General features: G+C 40.2%; 2 protein-coding genes across 3 annotated transcripts; one reads left to right on the top strand and one right to left on the bottom strand.

Moving 5' to 3' along the window:
* Window positions 1–56: 56 nt before the first annotated feature.
* Window positions 57–16,434, top strand: LOC141909614 (uncharacterized). Its single transcript, XM_074800120.1, has 11 exons — window positions 57–210; window positions 1,065–1,250; window positions 3,821–3,907; window positions 4,502–5,182; window positions 6,015–6,374; window positions 9,622–9,747; window positions 10,602–10,687; window positions 11,177–11,436; window positions 11,860–12,049; window positions 12,925–13,197; window positions 13,930–16,434. Exons 1-11 carry the CDS (start codon window positions 146–148, stop codon window positions 14,241–14,243), a joined length of 2,628 nt encoding a protein of 875 aa, XP_074656221.1. The 5' UTR covers window positions 57–145; the 3' UTR covers window positions 14,244–16,434.
* Window positions 6,642–8,763, bottom strand: LOC141909840 (uncharacterized). 2 transcript variants are annotated; one of them, XM_074800488.1, is made up of 3 exons: window positions 8,459–8,763; window positions 8,079–8,349; window positions 6,642–8,039 (listed from the first exon to the last, which is right to left on the bottom strand). In XM_074800488.1, the coding sequence occupies exons 1-3, from the start codon at window positions 8,750–8,752 to the stop codon at window positions 7,117–7,119; spliced, it is 1,488 nt and encodes a 495-aa protein (XP_074656589.1). In that variant the 5' UTR covers window positions 8,753–8,763; the 3' UTR covers window positions 6,642–7,116. The 2 variants fall into 2 exon arrangements, with proteins under 2 accessions (XP_074656589.1, XP_074656588.1); XM_074800487.1 differs by having other exon boundaries at window positions 6,642–8,349.
* Window positions 16,435–21,825: the final 5,391 nt, after the last annotated feature.

Below are 21,825 nucleotides of genomic sequence, written 5' to 3'. Positions count from 1 at the left end.
CAGGGCAGGAGCAAGAGGTCTGCGGATTCCTAAGAATGACCCTTCTCTAAATTTCAGCTTCATTTAGTGAATAATTGGACGGATATTGCGGGGTATTGCAGCTCTCACAGTAGCCTGAAATACCAGAAGAGGATTAAAGCGGAGGATGGCGCGTACATTTATGAGTCTTCATTCCCCGTCTCCTCCCGGCAGAATGAGGAGAAGGAGAAGGTATACAATTATTACACCGATTCCCGATTCAATTCAAATTCAACCTCTGATTCCAACCTAAGAAAACGAAGTGCATTTTTTTACGATACACACAGGGGCCGTTTATCTAATAAGGGCCAGGCGTATGAAATGATTCTCATCGGCGCGCGGTCCGACCAAACGTAGAGAGCGGCCGCCTAAAACTACCGCTTCAGATAGGCCTAATAAATCACACCCCTCCCTCAACTCAAGAGTCAATCACCTAACGGGCTAACCTGTCGCGGATTCAAGATAGACGATGCATCAAACCCAAACTAACCCTCAATGTCGCCCCCTACATCATGAATTGTTGTGAGACAGAATGATTACATTGTGTTGTTTGATGATAATCACAGCAGTTGCTTTAATAACTGTGTACTCACTGGATTGGCATTTTATACTGCAATTGTCTTGTTGGCCAGATTAGTTTAACCCTTTCAGTGCGTCTACGCCGCAGTGCTAGCTGTATGAATCAGTGATGGATTTTGCTAGTACATCGCACTGCAGTGTATTGATGTAATTAGTAATTAGTTTTTATCTCTATTGAAAGATGGCAGCGCCTGTCAAACATAGTGAAATATTAGTAGCCTAACTAACGTTACATCGCACCGCGGTGTAGACGCACTATAGTGCTATTCCCGTTGTTCAACACACTAGGGTGGAATTTTTCAGAATTTTCAAATTATCTCCAGCACTATAGGGTATTAATTAGTCAGCACTGAAAGGGTTAAACTTTGACATATGATCAACAAAAGATAAAATCTAAGCTGGCAGCTCTGGTTACGTGTTTGGCAGGCAATGAGTTAATGATACGTTGTTTATCGGTATATTTTCAGTCGGTCGAGATCGAGAGGACGAACGAAGACGACGAGGTCGCGTCGCGAGAAGTCGTCGTACTCGCGATCGAGGTCGCGATCGCCGAGAAAAAGACGATCGCCTTACGATTCGAAGAAATCTGCGTCGGCGAGGAGGTCATCGCCACCCGCGTCCAAGCAACAATCGTCGGCGACGAGACACGAAAGGTATTCGCCGCGATCACCGGAGTCGCAGAGAGGGACGCGACGAAAAGTTTTTTAAACGATCGCCGTATTTTTTTTTTAATTTTAAATTTTAGAAGCGGCGACGATCGATGATGTATTAAAAATGAAAGTTTGTTTTCAGATAAGGAGTGACGTTTTAGGTTCGATTATTACCACAAAAACAAAGAGGAAGCAAAACAGAAATTCTGGTCGTAATAATTATCATGAGATCTTGTATAAAAAGCTCGATATTACGATTTCGAAGCTGTGTTGATTAGCTGAGGGTTAAAGCTGACGATGAGTTGATGAAAAAAAATGTTCTGGTAGGTTTCGGTGAAAACCGCACGGCTCTAGAGAGGAAATGGGATTGCTACTGAAATGATCGTAATCATCAACTTTGACATCGAGCTAGGCGTCGAGTTGTTGGAATGTATGGTAAAAATCATAAACGAAGTCATGTTTATGATGGAGATTTGTTAAGATTAAGGTATCGAGAACTCGTCGGGTGCGATTTGAAAAGAACCGGCATCTTGAACAACGGCTAGGAGGCGAAAGAATTCGCCATCACCTTTAACTTGAAGATATCGATATTTATAGACAATATCGACCGGACGTTGAGTCTGAGAGTCATGATAATGCTGGGAATCATACTTGATTATGAGTACGTGTCTACTGTGCGTAATAACCACTTCCAGGTGAAGTGAAAATATGAATGTATGAAAATAGAACCATTATTACCAGCTGTCGTAAGAAGAGCAAGTAACAGACAGTGGCATTGGAGGTGCATAATTTACTGAATGACCTTTTTTTTTCTTTGAATACCACGTTTTTGATGAAATTAAGTAAATTCGCCTCGACAATATTTAGAACCTGTCCAAAATCGGTATTTGGCCGCGGTAATGAAACATTGCTTCCAACGCGCCTGACAGAGACGACTTGACTGGAGATAAAGAGGTGTTGTGCGCATAACATTAATAACAAAAGTTAATCGGGAGATTAGCAAACTTCTACGGTCTGTCGTATAGTGTGTCTGGCCACCGATAGAGGGTGCTGTACGTGATGTCATAGTTTGTTTGCCCATCAGTGCTGGAGACATGCTGAACATAAACAATAGGGGATTTACGAATGGTCAACGCTCTGTCATGTAAATCATATAGGCCTAGTGTGTTTGACCACCGATAGAGGGTGTTGTACGTGATGTCATAGATTGTTTACCTACCAGAGCTGGAGACTTGTCGCACCCAACAAAAAAAAAGATAAAGCATTTACAAACTTCAACGGTCTGTCATATAAATCACTTATTGTGTTTGACCACCAATAGAGGGTGCTGCACGTGATGCCATAAACCCGTCAGTGCTGGAGACTTCAATCAGGGAATTTTATATACTTTGAGGGTGTGTCGTGTAAAGGCGTATTGACATTGAAATTGCTGCAAGACTGTTTATTGTAGACCCTTGTGGTAATCAGTGAAATTTCTCTCAGCTGACTAAGATAGCTGAAAATCAGTTGAAAATGCACTAAAAAGTGTGAAGTATTATGAAATCAATAATCAATAATTAGGCGTACGTACATGAGACAGGTGGTGTAGAAATGTGGCTATCGATGAATAAATGCTGAATTCAGACCCTTCCAGTATTCAAGGTTCATATCAAAACTGAAAATGTCAGTGAATTCAAGATGAAGAAAGTTAGAAACTCTGCGTCAAATTGTCCGAAAGTTACGGAATTCGATCTATGAAATTTTGCAGCGCAGAATTCGTAATACAAACGAGGCCTACGTTCTGCTACCACCACGTGCAAGCGACTTTAAAGACCAGAGCGTACGACAGGTTTTACGACACGGCGATTAAGTCATAAAATTTGGCGAGAAAAGTCACGGGAAAAGTCGTCGAATCACGAAATTAGAATGGTCGGCGAATAATAACGATGATTTTCTCGATGGAGTTCTTTCCCTACCAGTAGAAAAAAAAAAAAAAACATACGAGTCTTTAAGGAAAAAAATTGATAGATTAAAAAGCGAGAAAAAATGTCTGTATAGATAAAATACTTGTGCGATGTATTCATGCTGACAGGTAGGTGTCATTGCATCGATGATTTACGAGTTTTAATAACGGTTCCTTTTTCATTTTAACTTCTCTTCTCTCTCCGTCAGAATCCAGTTTCCAAGTTACGATTTGATAATAAAACGTTTAAAGAAAACCCAACCTCGATTACCGTTGAACTGGATCCTGAATTATGTCATAGTTTTCGCGCGGTTTAACATAATTCTGACGAATGTTCGTTTTGAGAATAATGCACCTTTCGGGGCGTGATTTTGGAAGAATTGTACCGACGTTTTAAGAAATTAAATTCACATGAATTACGACAGTAGATATTTTAAGCGGGGCCCGAAAAAGTAGCCTGCATTTTGACAAGTATTTACAGTGTTAACGGGATAGAACTACCTCTTCGAAAGGTTTTGTTAAATAACTTCAACGCGTCGTCAACAAGTTTGCAAAATGTCTTAACCCTTTCAGTGCTGACTAATCAATACCCTCTTGTGCTGGAGATAATTTGAAAATTTTCATGTTTCAGTGAAGCGAAGACAAGCGCGAGTAAATCGTCGGCGAGCGATCGTCGGGGTAAAGATCGTAAACGTTCAGCTTCCCCGGCAAATCAAAGGTAAAATCTGCCGCAGTGTCTCCATGTACAACCGGGTCCCGACAGATCCTAAAAAAACTCTTTCTAAACAGATAATACTTCTAAAGAAACTGCTAAGATTTGAGCGAAATACCTGAAACTCAACGGGCAATTAGAAATTTGTGTCTAGTTTGTAAATGTAGAGGATCCAGTTCCACAGTTCTGAGTTTAGTGTTAACTCTGAGTTAAAATTAGTTCATTTTCGATGAGTTAACTCAGAGTCAAATCTTAACTTACAACTGTGGAACTGGGTCCAGAAGACTACCTCTAAATTGGTACAGTTGGTACTTGCTTTAACCCAATTAGGAGGGTACCAAATTAGAGTTTAGTGATGTAAAAGTATGTAAATTTTCTTATGAAACCACTGGATTAACGGTTTACTGAGAACAGTACCGATTTAGGAGGAGTCTAGAGTAATTGAGATATGAAAGGGATGCAAATTTGTAATTTTCTCCTTTAAAAACACCTTATAGCCAGTAATCACTGATCTGTAGGGATCCTGGTGAAACCTGGATTGAAAAGCGAGTGATTTTAATTCAAAGACAGAATTTATGATGTTGATTGTTTGTGTTACAGAGAGCAGACGTACGAACAGAAACGCAGTAAGTTAACTGCGAGCGCCGGTAACGACGAACGTGGGTCGGACTCGTGGCGAAAGAGATCTAAATCATCAACAGCAGCAGCAGCGGGGTCAGCAGCAGCACCAGCAGCAGCGGGAACGAGTGTAGGGTTGAGTTCTCCGGTGAAGAAACGCGGCGGTCTCGAGCAGACGGAGTCGGGAACGTCTGGTTTACTGACGACGCGGACGGTGAGCGCGATACGCGAGCCGCCGCACGTCGTTAAACGCCGCCAACGCTACACGCTGTCGGATCGTTTCCGCGATCTCCCGGGCAACCCGTCTCGCGGACCGGTCGTCGAGTTGTACATATCGGTCGACATAAAACGCAAGGTCAGCGGCGCGCCGGTTTACACCGTCGACCGGTCGTACAATCCGGACTGCGTCGCGATCCTTCGTCGTAAAGACGAGGGTCTGAAACCGATGTTCGACCGCGAGGAGATCAAACAGTTCCGATACGACGAGAACGACGAGTTGATTGAGACCCGAGTCGTGAAGGCTCGTCCGTCGGGACCCGCCGGCGCCACGTCATCGGCTGCTAGCTCGTTCGCTAAAATAGGTTCGTTCACGCAACGCTATGACGACGATGACGATGATGATGATGAATTAATCACAAATCGACAGAAATCTGGAAAAACCAGGTGAGTTTGAAATTGTTGCCAAATCAGATCAATTCGAACTGACGCCTTCAGCGGGTCTACACCGCAGTGCGGTGTAAAACTCGGTGATGGGACTTTGCTAGTGCACTGCATCATGGTGCACTTTGCTAGTAGCAAACTAGCCAATCCATGAGTTCATTGATCTGATTGCTGTTTAAAGACATAAGACAGTGTGGTCAAGACAGCTTCAAGGCGCATGCTTATTGTTTCTAAAACAGGGTGGCGCCACTTACCTGGAAACCAGGGAAAACTCGATGAATTTTCCTTTCTTTAAAAAGAAAGCTAAAAATAGGGATAAGTCGGTGAAATTTGTTAAGATTTGCTAGATCTAATCAAACAGTTTCCATCTGTGTTTTATGTATTTGATCGCGTTTATTGATTGGATTCTTAGCAGATCGTGTCTAGGAAAATAACTTGCAGTCAAGACGACAATATCCGTGTATGATGATAATGACAGAAATCCCACAATAACGAAGCCAAGATTGAAAAATTCTATATCAGAATGGTTGTATTTGAGGAGCGACGTTTCGGCTAACAACTGTTAGCCATCATCAGGCGTAACAACTGTTAGCCATCATCAGTACGCCTGATGATGGCTAACAGTTGTTAGCCGAAACGTCGCTCCTCAAATACAACCATTCTGATATAGAATTTTTCAATCTTGGCTTCGTTATTGTGAGATTTCTCTCTCGTTAACAAATATATTAGTGGCCACGTTATAAGAGTAATCTGAATCAGCGCATAACTTCACAATTTAACCATTGTGTCTCTAGCTAAACTCATATTATTGATAATTGACATTTTTCTCATTCAGACAAAGAATCTCTCGATTCTCCGGGATCGAGTTGGAAGAGGTCGGAGCGACAGACGATCGCATCGAACGGGAGCGACGTAACAAACAACGCGAGACCGCGGCCGCCGCGCGCGTGAAGAACAGCGCCAGTCGTAGTCCGGTCGGCAAGAAACCTCAACGCGACAGTCGTAGCCGTAGCGACAGCAGACGCCGCCGGTCGTTGTCGCGGAAACGCGACAAACGCCGGTCGGCCTCGTACGACAGCGACTTTCATCGAAGTCGCGGCGGCGGGAGTAAAGGTCGTGGTCGGAGTAGAGGTCGTTCGTCGTCCGAATCATCGGATCGTGATTCCCGGAGGAGTCGGACTCCATCGGACGATAGGTAACTATCCCGCCATCCAACCTCCCGCAAACATTTTCATCCCTGTGCAATTTGATGAAGAATGAATTCTATTTATCGCAAATTGAATAAATTTGTTTTCAATAAAAGAGTAGACTTATACAGCAACTAGCCAAATACACACCCAATGGACGGGTAGATAGAAAAATGGAATACTAAGAATGCAGTAATTACAATATTATAGGCTATGTATTCTATAATGAAAAAACAGAAAGAGTTATCTTATCTAAATAACAATAAACGTATGGCAATGAAATTGCGTTAGCAATCGGGATGGACCGTTGGGTAATTGAAGCCTGCATCTCATGACACCTCTTGAGTTTCAGTTCACGGTGTTGGTAACAGCAGTAGTGACCCAGTTTATTTTTAGAAGCCTGCTGCAGTGCTCTTGCGTGAGTGTGTGTGTGTAGCGCTGCTGCTGCTACTGCTGCTGCTACTGTTGTTCACACTTGTCGCGTCTACGTAGCCAGTTGATTGGCTTGTACAAAACCCCAAATTTCTGGTCCCACTGATGTTTTTCGTATAAAAAACCCTTCACAATGCATTCTTATAGATATGTTGCATTTAATGGATAAGTTATACACCCCGACGAGACCCATGGCAAACGTGAGATGTTCAGTAAAATACGCATTAGAGAAATATAGTATAGATACACGTTGAATAACACTGTTGGTGCAGAGTTTTGTAAACTATCAACAAGTTCTGTTTATCATGCGGCAACTAGTTACTGAGCTAGTCCAGTGTTTATATTATAAACTCTAAGTGAGTCCTGTTTATAACTGTTATCATAGTGACAAATAACTACAGTGTTACTGTCACACACTTTATGCATCTCACATACCAAACTGTGCATTGAGTTCATTACTATACGTCCGGGGGGATCTATAAACCCCTCATCATTATATCTGATACTGATAACAGCACCTCTGTTATCAGTATTAGAGTATACCGATAGTAATACATGTTTATCACTGATCAGGCACACGCGTCCCACAAGTGGATCAAATGTTAGTCCGAAATCCTTCAAATAGATAAAACTTATCAGCTTTGCTTCTGCTGTCAGATACAATAATCTACGTGTATGCATACAGTAGGCAAACATGCGTTCCCGTGAGTCCACATCTAAACAGTTGATATATTTGTACTCTCCACCCGGGAGCTGATACTTCTTCACTCGGTTTCTATCAATCAAACTGTTTACAGGGTTTTCTAATAAACGTAAAACATGAACGTCTCTCTTTGACTGTACATAGATTTTGTGATCACGGAGTATTAGGGTTCTACAGACTCCAGACCGGATATCGGTGATGTCTTCTTCTAACAGTTTTATTGTATCTTTATATTTTCTCAGGTAGAATTTGCTGTTTTTCTTCACGAGCGCAAACAGATACCCGTTACTATCAGTATCGAGTCCTTGTATCTCATCACAGTCAAACTCTATGTATCTCTCCATCTCATTATCCTCATTCATACTATATATATAATCAGCGAATTTATAGCGCGCACATATTATACGTGACTGTCGACCCGCCTGCTCAACAGGTAGTGACGTCACCAGGGTGGGACTGAAGTCCGTATCTACCTGTTTATTGATCATTAATGAAACAATAACATCATCCTCTGTACCAGTCGGATGTTCATCCTCAGGTTCCATCAGCTCTGTACCAGTGGGATGTTCATCCTCAGGTTCCATCAGCTCTGTACCAGTCTGATGTTCAGTGATCGGTTCTGTATAGTTAACTTTAAACGATTGCGTCCCTCGTCGACTAATACCGATCACATGAAGTCCTGCTCCTATAAATTGTGGAGACTTTTGAAGGCTTGATTTATAGTTTTCGGCCATTTCTCCATTCGAACACTTAACGATGAATCCGTGGGTTTGTGGTTGATGGTTGAACGGGATGCCGAGATCCGGTATCTCAACACCGGGGGGCGCTGCTCGCCATTCTAATTTCACCTGAAATTGAAAACAACATTTTGTATTTGACTCTCACCTCGCAGCGGTCACCCGTCTAGTATCGTGCGTGGGTGATGATGATGAAACTGAAGATGAAAATGATTCTTACCTCATCGAACGTTATCACTTGTACGGATATTTGTTCTTCGGTTATTTGTTGTCTTTCAAAAAGTTCTCGTTTAATCAAGGTCTCCAGTTCCTCTGTCCATATCGTTACTGGCAATTGTAATAGATCACCGTCAACAGTTATCAGATCACATTCTAGTTTGAATAACGGTTGATAGGAATAATTAGCGATATCTCTACTTTCATTCTCCTCATCTGAATAAACGTTTACTTTGCGTCTTTCAAACGTAACAGTGAATTCTGATCTATACTCGCAGCTAACGCTACTACCCGCCATGTTTGCTCGTCAATAAGTAACTACATAGAACTAAGAACTCGGGCGTATAAGTTTTATATCACGTATAACAGTTATGTGATAATGTCATGCGCTATGTGACGAAGACCCGGAGATAAGAAACCGTTGTTTGTGCGTCAATGACTAATCAGTATTTCGAAATGATAAAAGTGATAAAGGATTTTTTACGAGATTTTTTTTTTGTGATTGATTTCGTGTGAAGTTGATTTTTGTCGAGGTCGATCTCAATGATAGTTTTAACAAATAGACTTTGTTCAGCAGATAGTTGTACTCTAATGCCGCCGGTTGACCAGATATATGTCCAAGCTTAGGCCATTTTTAGGCCAGCTGTACGCTGAGCCTATTGGCTATACAAATTGAGCGACTTTAAATTACATGTACATGATTTCAATTTATCTAATGGAAAACAAATTCATTCAATTCTTGACAAGTAGAATTTATTTATCTCTTAACCCTTTCAGTGCTGACTAATTAATACCCTATAGTGCTGAAGATAATTTGAAAATTCTGAAAAATTCCACCCTAGTGTGTTGAATAACGGGAATACCACTATAGTGCGTCTACACCGCGGTGCAGTGTATCATTAGTTACTAGTATTTCACTATGTTTGAAAGGTGCTGCCATCTTTCAATAGAAATAATTAGTAATTACTAATTAAATCAATACACTGCAGTGCGGTGTACTAGCAAAATCCATCACCGATTCATACACCGCACTGCGGTGTAGACGCACTGAAAGGGATAAATGTGTGGGTTTTAATCTTATTATCCTATTCTCTACATGTCTGAGCTACTACTACTCTTATCCTAGGTTCGAATTGTGTTTCATGTTTATGTGTTTCACGTTTATAGGAAAGTACAGCACCGAGAAGCGTCCGATAAAACTCTAGCTCTGAAAGAGGGCGACCTTCGATACAGTCTGATCAAAAATAAGAAGAAAACAGCCGAGTTGGAGAAAAAAATCGAAGAGGTCAACAGGTACGAGACGGTTTGAAAAATCATTTCCATACATGGTGGCGCCACTGACCCGGAAAACTCATGGAAAACTCTGGAGCCGGTTGCATAGTGACGGCTTAGACTTAAGACCGGTCTAAGATCGACTTAGTTCTGTAGCTAATCTAATGACTTAAGATCAGTCTTAAGATTTAAGACCACTTTTGCACTTAAGCCAGGTCTGTGCAACTGGCCCTGGCCAGGGAATTTAACAAATCTTGCCAGAAACCTGGAAATCTCGGGGAATCTGAAAAATTCTAGAAAAACTCGGGGAACTTGACTAATTTTGCCAAAGACTTGTAAAACTCGCGGAACTTGGATGATGCTATTGACCGCGTGTTCCTTTATTAGTATGTGATTCAATGAAAAATCAATGAATTGTAACATTTTAAAACCTAGAAATTTCTCTCTGATTCTCAGAGAATTTTGTGTAATCACGTGGAAAATTCAGGGCCCGGTTTTATAGACTGGTATTAACTTGAACCCGGAGGCTAACTCAATTCATTTTCAATTGAGTTAACCCCCGAGTTAAAGATAATACCAGTCTATTAAACCGGGCCCAGGATATTTGTAAAGGGGAAGAAAGTGAATGAATCAGAATATCTGATTTCACTTTCAATTAAACAGCTATTTTAAAAGTCAAATTCCTCTCTCATTTGAGCTGCTTCACAGTTGGATGATATAGCCACAATCAATTGTAAATTTGAGGCTTAGAACAGAGTTCCGAATTTTCTTATCATAATTGCACGCAAGCTACGCATTGTTTGATCATCTATGGATTTTTAATCATGCTCTATGTTTCGGTCATTCATACATCCGATGATTGATGATATTTTCAGGAAAAAGAAAGTTTTGGCCGAATTTCGCAAAAAGAAATTGGAAGACATTAAGAAAAGACAAGCGAATATCAACAAACGCCAACAGAGTGAGTTATCGAAGTGGTGCATTCAGTCTTTACGCAGGGTGGCCAGTCTCCTGGTCAACTCAGGCAATCAGAAAAATCAGGGAAAACTTCAGGAGACTCGATGAATTTTATTTACCAAAAAAAAAAAACCTGGAAAGTTCAGGGAATTGTGGATAATGCTATCGACCGCTTGTTTCTTTAGTTTATCAATACTCGATTCAATGAAAAATGTTACATCGTCAGGCTATTTTCTCTTCAGCACATTCATAGGCCTTGAATACGGGAAATAGCAGTGAATTGAGGAAATCTATTTTAGGCCACGAATTTTCATAAGGTTAAAAATTGAAAAAATATGAGGGTGGAAATTGAAGAAACTGGTTAGGGAAGATTGATCACTGATTTATAAACCGCACTGCGGTGTAGACGCACTGAAAGGGTTAAACCAACTTTTTAGTAACTGCAGCCCCTGGATGTTGGTTAGATAATTGATTATAATCATTTCGTTTGTAGATATGAAAGGTAATTTCGGTAAGCTGGCAGCTGACGGTGGCAGGAACAACGCTTTCAGACAGTCGTCGTCGTCGACCGGGAGAGCGTTCGACAAAAACAGCTCGTTCAAACCGACTACGAGCGGTCAGGCGTTCGGCAGCGGCTACAAAAAATACGACAGTCGCGGCGGCGCCGGCGGCAACCAACGCAAAGAATTCAAATCTCCGCAAGATTCGAATAAAAAGAAATTTTGGTCGCCGAATAAGAACGCGCCGTTCCTGGTAAGATATTTCCGATTACAAAAATCGAAAATATCATTTATTTATTCTGCATTTTACCGACTGAGAACCAGCTCTCTAGGCCTTGGCCGTAACAATCTCAAATTGCTTCCAACACCACTGCATTTGAATCCTTTGGCAAGTTGGACGATCCCGGTCAGAGCTCACTTCAGTTAGATAACCAATCTAACAACTTAAGACCAGTCTAAGCTCATTTTAGTTCTATAACCAATCTAACAACTTAAGACCAGTCTAAGACCATTTTGGTTCTATAGGATTTTATCCATTTAAGACCAATCTTAAGAATTTAGACGACTTTTTGACTGGAGTCCTTACTGTCTGACTTGCTTGTGGGGATTATTTCATGTTCTTGTTTTGATACACCACGTGAATTGTTTCACAATAAAATGTTTGAAATACTTGCAGCAACACGACGACAGATCGAGTCCGAAAGACTCAACCGGCGGGGGCGGGGGCGGGGCGGCTGGAGAAAGTGTCAACAGAAACGATAAAAACATCGGCAGCACATTGACTCCGCGTCCGCCGAGAGGGATGTATGGTACTACGGAGGATCGTCTGGAACTCGAGAAATATGGCGGAAATACCGATAAAATTGGTTAGTAATAGATAACATTTAGATGTTTAAAGCTTAAGCTCAGGTCGACTAGCAGTAGTAAACCACCGTCGATTGCTGATTGGTTTGTCGCGACGTCGTAAGAACACTCGGGTCGACTATTACTCAATCGTCGCAGAGTCTTAAGGTCGTTTGACGCAAAACTTGTCGCTGATTGGCTACGACGATCTGATCGGGTCGTTGAAATAGAACTCGTTCTATCCTCGCGATGCCGCTTACATTTTTCTATTCAAAACCCATCACTGGTTTATACACCGCACTATGGTGTAAACGCACCGTTGGAAGGGTAAATCCTAATCCCATTGATTCACCTGACCTTTCTTAACCTAACCTTCTGTTCTTATATTCTTCTAATCTAAATCTCTGTGCTAACAATGACCATCATTAATTTATACACCGTACTGAGGTGTAGATTCATACACCGTACTGAGGGGTAGATTCATACACTGCACTGAGGTGTAGATTTATAAACCATCCTGAGATGTAGATCGCACCAAGATGTAGATCTATACATCGCACCAAGATGTAGATCTATACATTGCACTGATGTGTAGATCTATACATCGCACCAAGATGTAGATCTATACATTGCACTGATGTGTAGATTCATACAGTGCACTGATGTGTAGATCTATACACTGCACTGAGGTGTAGATCATTACACTGCACTGATGTGTAGACACACTGAAAGGTTTAAAAGCTTTTATAAAACAAACTGGTTGTGATATTTGATTTCGATGCATTGATTGATGGTCTAGGTTTGATTGGATTAGTTGATGTATCCCGGAGTAGAGTATTAGGGTGTACTGTGTCTGCCCGAGATGACTATAGCAGGTGTATTCAACTTGTAATTTCAGGACGGCCGCAGGTTTTCAAATTGCCACCTCACAAGTACACGCGTTGGCTGATGAAAGATCGCGTTGAGGCCGTGTTGCAGGAGAGCGGCGTCGGCTTCACGGAGGGCCTCACCGCGTCGAGAATCCGGCGTATTTACGAGGAAAAATACGAAGAAATACTCGCCACGCGGAAATTCGGAGTCGCGTCGTTTTTCCAATTCGTGACAATTCATTTCTCGCGCGATTTTGAAATCGACGTCTCGGTGAAACCGAACAAGATAAAATTACGAAGCGGTGAGTGTTGAGATAACGCCGAGCGTCTGCCGGCGATTGTGGAAATATTTTTCCCTAAAAGCAGACCTGACTATTTACGAGTAGTTTTGTGCGATTGTTTTTTTGAAGGACTCAACTCCTCCCAAAAATATCGCAATACTCTCAAAACAGACAGATCTGACAACAACTATTTCAGAGTAGTTTCCGCCTATTTTAAGGGCCCAATTCCTTTCAAATGTTATCAAGATACTCAAATTAGAATATGATTTCTAGTTAATTTTCAATTAAGCTTCTATTTTTGACACCGAATTATTTCTCATTCAAGCCACAGAGAGAGTTGTTAGTGCTGTAAAAACCCTAATCTGTTAATCAATAATTAATGGATTCAGGATTAACAGATTATCGTTTTTACGGTTACAACTCTAGGCTAAACAAAAATGATACCTAGTTTCTCCGCAGCGGCCGGGTCATTTTTGTAAAATATGATAAAATTTATAAACAGTTCATTTCTATAGCGGCCGAGTCTGTTATGGTAAAATTGATCACGATTTTAAAAAAAGTAATGTACAGGGTAGATAGGCGGCCGGCCGGATCAACAGCAGAGCGGAGAAACAATATCAATTTTTTTTAGCCCTAGGGCTACTGTTTGTTAAAAGCTCTTTCAAGTCAAATGTTTGATGCCATAGTTCAGTGCAGACCCCCCCCCCCCCTAAATACGGACCTGGTATTGATTATGTTTGATGTTTATTTCAGGATCTGGAATCAGTTCCAGTAAATATCAACCGAGAAAATTCAACAATCAGAATTTCATGAACCGGAAACCGTACCAGTCGTCGCGGCCGCGCGGCAACGCGGACGCGGCGCGTTGGAAACACGACCGGTTCCGCGCGGACTCGCCCGCCGTGTCAGCCGCCGGGTCATCGAACAAATCGGATAGAAGCGTCTCGGGGTTGAAATCGGGGTTCGGCTCATCGTCAACGTCGGGGCAGGTATTCGGCAACAATAACCAGCAGCAGCAACAGCAGACGGCGCCGTCTACGATTCCAACAATTCAACTCAGACAATGAATACTACAAATTGAGAATAGAACTTAATTCATCCTCGCTTGCCAGAGGATGATCGCCCCTCACCTCCCACACACCCTGCAGCACAGATGTCTTGCGCTGACTGGTTGGCACTCGATGGCCGCCAATCTGAATATCTAACCAATCGGATGCGTTGTTGTTTTGGTAGATCGAATCTGCCGGTGAAAGGCAACACATCTGATTGGCTAGATACATCCGCTGGTGACCGCCTGAGAAATCTTTGGTTGTTAAATTCCGATGAAAGATCAGCGGTCGGGGTGTGTGTTGACGTGAGCCGATCTAACCCTGGCAAGCGAGGATGGACTGAAATGTGTCTCTAGCTAGGTACGGTATGCTAATTGTGCTGCATTGATAATCAAGAGTCGGGCCGAACACGATGGTCAAGGCCAGCAGGATCGCTGCTTTATTTCACTGTTTTATCATTTACATATCGGATATATTAAACAAGTTCATGATAAGAGTTATCATGAACGCTGTATGGATCGGGGTTGAGTTTTAAATTTCTCAATCGGCCAAACTTGCTTGAGTCGTCAACAGATAAGTCGTCTCAATTTAAGTCGTCTCAATTTGTATTAGCAATTCTATTTACAAAGTTTAAGTCATCACATTATATAAGTCGTCTCAATTTGTATTCGCAATTCAGTTTGCTAAGTCATCACAATTATAGTGATTGTCTTAACTATAACGACTTTATAACAGTGATTGTCACTGTACAGGTGTCTGATGATTGTCACTGTACAGGTGTCTGATGATTGTCACTGTACAGGTGTCTGATGATTGTCACACGTGTCTTCTATGGTTTAGGGTCCTGTGTCTTTATTGCTGACTATTTCACAGCTAAAAGTATCCTCGCTTGCCAGACATTTGGTCGCCGCTCGCCGAGCTTTGGGCGGACAGGCTGCTGCTCAGCGGCCACCAGTCTGTGTTTTAACCCAGCACTCAAGAATTGTACTATGTAATGTCAATTACTCCTCTGATCAGAAAATTCAAGGTAAAATCCAAGTTCATCTCGATACCAAATATCTCATTTGCTGTTTATTTCCATGCACTACAAGTTAGTGTAGTAAATAGTCGAGGCTTTCATAATCATATGATATAAGATTTGATTATGCGGGCCACCAAAATCGTGTCCTTTTGGCCCCCGAAATTCATCCAAACTTACTTGGATTAGAAGTGCGCGCTCAGATGTGTCATGTTCAAATTCGAAATACTCGAGAAATTGAAATAGGAGGATGTTGCCACTTTAACCGTTTTCGTGCAGCATACAAAAGGTGCGGGGGTGGATTCGGGCGGCTTGAGGTGTAATAGACAGGGCGGATACGGGCGGCTTGAGGAGTAATGGGTTAAGCCAATGTTGTTTTTCACCGGCAGTTTGGCTCTATCAATGCAATGCGTCTGATTGGCTAGATATATAGACTGGTAGGCGCTAAGTGGCAACCAGTCCGCCCAAAAAATTTTGGGCAGTGTAAGAGACCAATGAAGAGTTTGCGGCCAGGGTTTATGATGGCGCGAGTTTGTCGGGTGGTATCCAAACCATGGCAAGCGAGGATGAGCTAAAAATGATATTTCGTACACTTGAAACAGGGTTCGCACTAGTCCTGGTGATGTAAGATAGGTTGTAGTAATTATCTTTTTAAAACGCTTTGGAAAAAGTAAGAAATTGTTTTTAGTTTAGTATTTGATGCTACAAGTTTGGAAATTCTTTATGATAGAAATGTCTTCTGGATGATTTTTATTGCGGTTTTATTTGTTTCCTTAACTTTGCCAATCAACAGTGCCTCCTTGCACTAGTCAGTATTTAAGAACATAAGCTTAACCTCATGGAAAATTGGCTATTTGGCCTTGAAAAAGCGATTGAATCTTAAAAATACGGTCCGTCTAATTTGTTCTTGAGGTTATAGTACCGTAGGTCTAGTATTTGTTTTTGTAACATTCAATTCTGCCTCAGGTCATAAACTCGTACCAGATTTAGTAGCTACGGAAATGTGGATATTTGTCCTTGTTGGGAAAGGTGTGGAAAATGAAAGGCTGCAAATCCTATGAACCCTGATAAAGTTTGAAAATATATTCGAAAACGATTTTGAAAATTGTGCTGGATTCTGATATGTTGTCAAGTGTCGAGCTATGTATAGTCTGTTTCAACTTTTAAATAAATATGCAAAACGTCTATATATTTACTGTGTGTATGTTAATGTGTTATTAGAACAGCGATTCGAGCACTTTCCTTTATGAAATATGACACAAAGAGATTTATCGATGAATACAAGTATCGATTGAAATCCACTTCAAACTGGAGTAGTGAGGATGGCGTCTAGGGAGCTTCGGACTAATAAGAATAGAGGAGTGATGATAAACGTCGGCCGGTGAATATTTTTCAGACATCCAGGCCCCAGTTTCACAAACAAGTTCAACTCAAATTTTTGGTGTAATTGCCATTGGTTACTTCATGTTTTCAATGAGGACAACAATTCAAACATAACTGTTTTAGGCTTAAACTGTTTCGTGAAACCGGGCCCAGCACATACTTTTCCCATTTTTCCTGAATCCTGTAAATCGATCTTTATCACCAATTTCCGATTTTGTCGCCAAAGAATCGGCGAGAATGGTGAATTACAGATATCAAGATAGCCTAGCTATCCATCAACATTCTTATTATGATACCATTCAATAGATAACTTACCTATATACCGGTAGAAATGTGTATTATTACATTAGGGGTATCACATCCAACCCAGTGACTCCAGCGAGTTTTGTTTATAGTGTTAACGGTATCACATCTGGACCATGAACCTGATCTCACAGTATCAAAGTTGCCGAATTTAGGAGACTTTTCTTTCTGAAAGGATTTAAAGGTTTTCCAGTTTTTTTTTGCATATAACCTTGTCATAGATGCGTCTTTTTCGTCTTAATAGTTTACGGATCTTATAACTGAACCAGGGTGGTCATTGTTTCTGGTCAGAGAGCTTTGATGATGGTAAGTGTTCTTTAACATAGCTATGTAGGCTTAATTTGAGGTGACCCACATCTTTTGGACGGTGCTGTTACCGTGCATCTGGGCGACTTTTACTGACGTTTGATCGAGCTCGGCCAGTCTGCTTTGTGATACTGGGCATAACGACGTCGTTGCTGTATTTCTCGGCGTGGCTTGCTGCCGATATCAGTGACGACCATCTGATGATCTGAGAGCCCTGGCATGGATGTTGAATTTTTGGTAAGCGAAGGATGTGTAGTGAATACTAAGTCTAGTATATTCTCTTCTCGTGCATTTGGGTCAAATCAGCTTCCAGAGTTAAGTTTACAAGCGTTTGTTGGACTTCTCGTTCTGGGCTACCAGGTGGAACTGTGTCGGTTTCCCAGTCTATATCGGGACAGTTGAAGTCTCCTGTAAGGATGATGTGCTTGGCTTTGAGATCATCACGTGCTAAAGGCTTAGCAAATTCGTTAGGTGTGTCGAGTTATCAATGGTGTGTCATCTGTGGGTTGGTTTGCAAATCATAGATATCAATCATTAAGCAGATGTTTATCGATCAATTATTCATAGTCAATGATGTGTCACTTGTGTTTATGAATGTGACACCTGACGACTTTCCGAATTTAAATCCGGCCGTTTTGTCCGGATATTCTCGTCGTCAATCTGTTACCATTACAATTCTATAGTGAATTATGTATTTCAGTTTAGACTTACGCGAAATATCATAATCATTAGCAATAACACGTAAACTCACTATATTTCTTCTCCAATTCTCTTGGGTCCTCAATGATTCGTTGACAGAATTTCTTATAGGCAGGATTCAGATTTAAGACTATTTTGGCACCGAGATGGTGTGACTGCACTAAGGCGTCCTAGAGAATATCGAAGTTAATTGTGGTAACTTATAAAAACCAGCGTTGTGGGTCGCAATAACTGTTGACCAGCGACGGCTAAAGGCTGAGACAAGACCGGGAGCCTGAGAGAGTAACAAGTCCGAACACGTTGGTTTCTTGACGCTAACTGATGATATTGATTCTGTACTACACTAACACAAACTAAAAATAAGTTCACAGTCTCTGTTCTTGGCCACCCAGCGGTCAGTTACTACGGCCAGCATCTGGCATGGATTAACTATCTTACATAACGGCCCACCGAAATACCCTCAGAATTAACCACAAATAGTCATTAGTTTTAGTCATTTAAACGAATTAAATTTGATTGAATTTATTTCTTAGTTGCGCCACCAGTGGATATTGATCTTCGTGTAGACATTTTCGACTGCGACTGTGAATTCCACATCCAGTCATCCCGTCATCACTCATCCAGTCAGTCCATCCACATTCCACATCCAGCCATCCCGTCATCCACTCATCCAGTCAGTCCATCCACATTCCACATCCAGTCATCCCGTCATCCACTCATCCAGTCAGTCCATCCACATTCCACATCCAGCCATCCCGTCATCACTCATCCAGTCAGTCCATCCACATTCCACATCCAGTCTTCCCGTCATCACTCATCCAGTCAGTCCATCCACATTCCACATCCAGTCATCCCGTCATCCACTCATCCAGTCAGTCCATCCACCCGCAGCCCTCCAAGTCTTTCCGTCATCAGTCTCCATTCATTACGTCAGTCATCCAGCCAGTCTATCCACCCTGCTTTTTGTGGATAGACATGCATCATGATGCACTAAAGCAGGTCATATATAAGATATCAACTAAAACTTTGAGTTCGATAGATATCAATATGAAAAGTTCCATTCAGCGTGTAGCCCCAACATCTACACGGGTAGACAACGCGATGTGAAAATTCCTATAATTTACACTTATCGATCATTTTTATTTCACTAATCCATCACTCATTACGGCTAAATTTCACGTAACATTATCTATCATTAAAAATAAAAGCTATTTTAGGCTACTTTTGATTTTTGTTCAAATAACGCATAGCATTTATGATGTATAGAAACATCATCGTAAGGGTTTTCAGGCGTCAAAAACTCATCCGATGTGTTGACGGTGGTTTGAGGGGAGCAAGAAACTTCGAATATTCTAAAAACGCCAAGAGTGGCACACGCAGTTAGTTACGGGATGCGAAGTATCTAACTTATAAATAATGCCAAAAGAGGTGATCAGTGGGTGTAAAGATACGAGAAAAGAGTTATAAAAATTCTGTATATATATATATATATATATATATATATATATATATATATATATATATATATATATATATATATATATATATATATATATATATATATATATATATATATATATATATATATATATATATATATATATATATATATATATATATATATATATATGAAAGAAGAAATTATCTACATCCATAGTTTTATAAGAAATCTAAAATTTGATGTGATAAATATGTCATCTACATTAACACATTAGATATGAGGTGTGGCTAATACTGAATAATTTTGTTCGGCCATTCATTATGTATGCAGCTATGATTTACATTTACAACGAACACAGATTGACGAGGAGAAAATCCGGATTGTTCCGGATAGAATTAAGCCTCTTAAACTGTAAGGGGAGATCATATAAAATGCCTCAATCTATTGTCGCCCCCCAATCACTCTTAAAAGCAAAATCGCCCGATCAGCTTCAAATCTTTTCTCTACAAACATGAAGGTACGTACCACGAATATCAACAGGAATCAGAATTATTAGAACTGATAGTTTAAACTGTAGGTATCGGTTGTATATCGTTGAATGTTGACCATTTTGCAGATCTTTATTTTGGTTGTCGCAGTCGCGTTAGTCATTTCGGGAGTGGTTTCCACCGAAGGTAAGAAGCGAATTAGATCTTATTCAGATTCTCGTGAGTTAAAATAATTGAATAATGAAAATTACCATTATTTCAACTCCCATATATAAATTCAGCTCGACTGAAAAACTATAGGCGTTTATATTTAAGCAACTCGAATCAACACGGATCGAATCGTCCATTTATTTAAGCAAATCGCCAACGCGACCAAATCGAAGCGCTTTGATTCGATTTGCTACGTCTTTGTAGCGTTCGGCGATATATCAAAAACAAAATGGCGGCTTTTTCAATCGCAGAAAATTCAGATTCCGGTTGTGGAGAGTAGGGTCATTTATTTAAGGCGATTCGATTTGTACCACGTGACAGTAATCGACGGAGCAAAGCGATTTGATACGAGTTGCTTAAATAAAAACGCCTTATCTCTTGGTCGGCCAGCAATGCTTAGTGATAATTGTCTCCGTAATAATGATAATACTATTAATACAATAGTTCATAAAGATACTGATTCCTATCATTCAGAATTGTCGCAGGATATACAAAGGCGGTACATCTCGTGTACGTGCAGTTCAGGCAAAAAAGGCGTGCGTTTCATTGTGGTTGGTTGCAGAAATGGATACTGGAAATGTGCCCACAAAAAATGGTATAACCCAACAACTTGTTGCGCCAAATTTTGATCTGTTCAATCTAAGATCAGTTTATATTTCGACGATTCAGATGAATAAATGAACGTGCGAATAAATCAGTTTGTCTTTTTTTCGTCATTGATTTTCCTGGTTGGGATACACGAAGTATCAAAAGCTTGATGCGCTGCTATTCAAAGAACTAGTCGATGAATTTCAGAATATTTCATATGGTGAAAAAGAATTTATACAAATTAATGGATTAATGGATGTTTGGACAAGAAATGGATTTTAAAAATCAAATAATATAATTAGACAAATAAGAAATATATAGGGTTAGAACTGAATAAGGATTTGTTGATCTTACGGAAGATCATAAGTTTAAGTAGAAAAAAAAGGTGATGAAATACAACTGACATAAAAACTAACATAAAACTGACATAAAAACTAACATAAAACTGACATAAAAACTAAAGATGAATTATAACATAAAAGTTTTTTTCCAAGAATGAATCATTTGATGAAATAATTGAAAATATCTATAACATAGAAACTGAAACATTAGAACAAAAATATTCTATTAAAGAATTTTTCATTGAAGAAGGCTCAGCAGATAGTTATTAATATGTTAGTTCTACTCTTTTTGGTGGTGTTTATGTAATCAAGATTTAAAAACTTAAAAAATTTAGAAATATCGTGAAGTAGTTATGTTATTTCTTAAAATGTTTTGAAACCTAAAGAGTGTGCTACAGTAATGAATTTTATATTGATGGAATCAATTATAGATAAAAAAGAGAAATGATAATTAATTCCAGATTATGTATTAAATGCACCATAATTAATTAAGAAAATTGTATTTCATTGGATTCTACGCTCCCCTGCTGATGGAACAAAACGATTCACAAAAATAAAACAATTCGATTCATTCAAAACGGAAAATGCGTGAAAGTTGATTAAATATATCATGCTCATCATTAGGATTGAGAAAAAATAGACCAAAAGAATATGATTTAAGCCACACTGAGAAAGGATTAACAAAAGAAATGAGAGATAGTTTTGAAATATCAAATCCAAGAGCAACAGATTATGTTTATGATTTATCAACTGAAGATGGAACATTTTATTGTGGATTTCCTTTGATGATTTTAAATACAGATTCGTACATTTTAAAGATAAA

Source organism: Tubulanus polymorphus, chromosome 8 (assembly GCF_964204645.1).
Source record: "Tubulanus polymorphus chromosome 8, tnTubPoly1.2, whole genome shotgun sequence".
Classification (NCBI taxonomy): Eukaryota; Metazoa; Nemertea; class Palaeonemertea; order Tubulaniformes; family Tubulanidae; genus Tubulanus; species Tubulanus polymorphus.
The sequence above is the reverse complement of the archived record's forward strand: the minus strand, read 5'-3'. Positions and strand labels throughout refer to the sequence as shown.

Excerpts from the sequence above, each read along its gene's own strand:
- LOC141909614 (XM_074800120.1), top strand. The coding sequence starts at position 146 with ATGGCGCGTACATTTATGAGTCTTCATTCCCCGTCTCCTCCCGGCAGA. Across the intron at positions 6,375-9,621 it reads CGGACTCCATCGGACGATAG|GAAAGTACAGCACCGAGAAG; the intron begins GTAACTATCCCG and ends TCACGTTTATAG. Across the intron at positions 9,748-10,601 it reads AAAATCGAAGAGGTCAACAG|GAAAAAGAAAGTTTTGGCCG; the intron begins GTACGAGACGGT and ends TGATATTTTCAG.
- LOC141909840 (XM_074800487.1), bottom strand. The coding sequence starts at position 8,752 with ATGGCGGGTAGTAGCGTTAGCTGCGAGTATAGATCAGAATTCACTGTT. Across the intron at positions 8,350-8,458 it reads AAGTGATAACGTTCGATGAG|GTGAAATTAGAATGGCGAGC; the intron begins GTAAGAATCATT and ends TTTCAATTTCAG.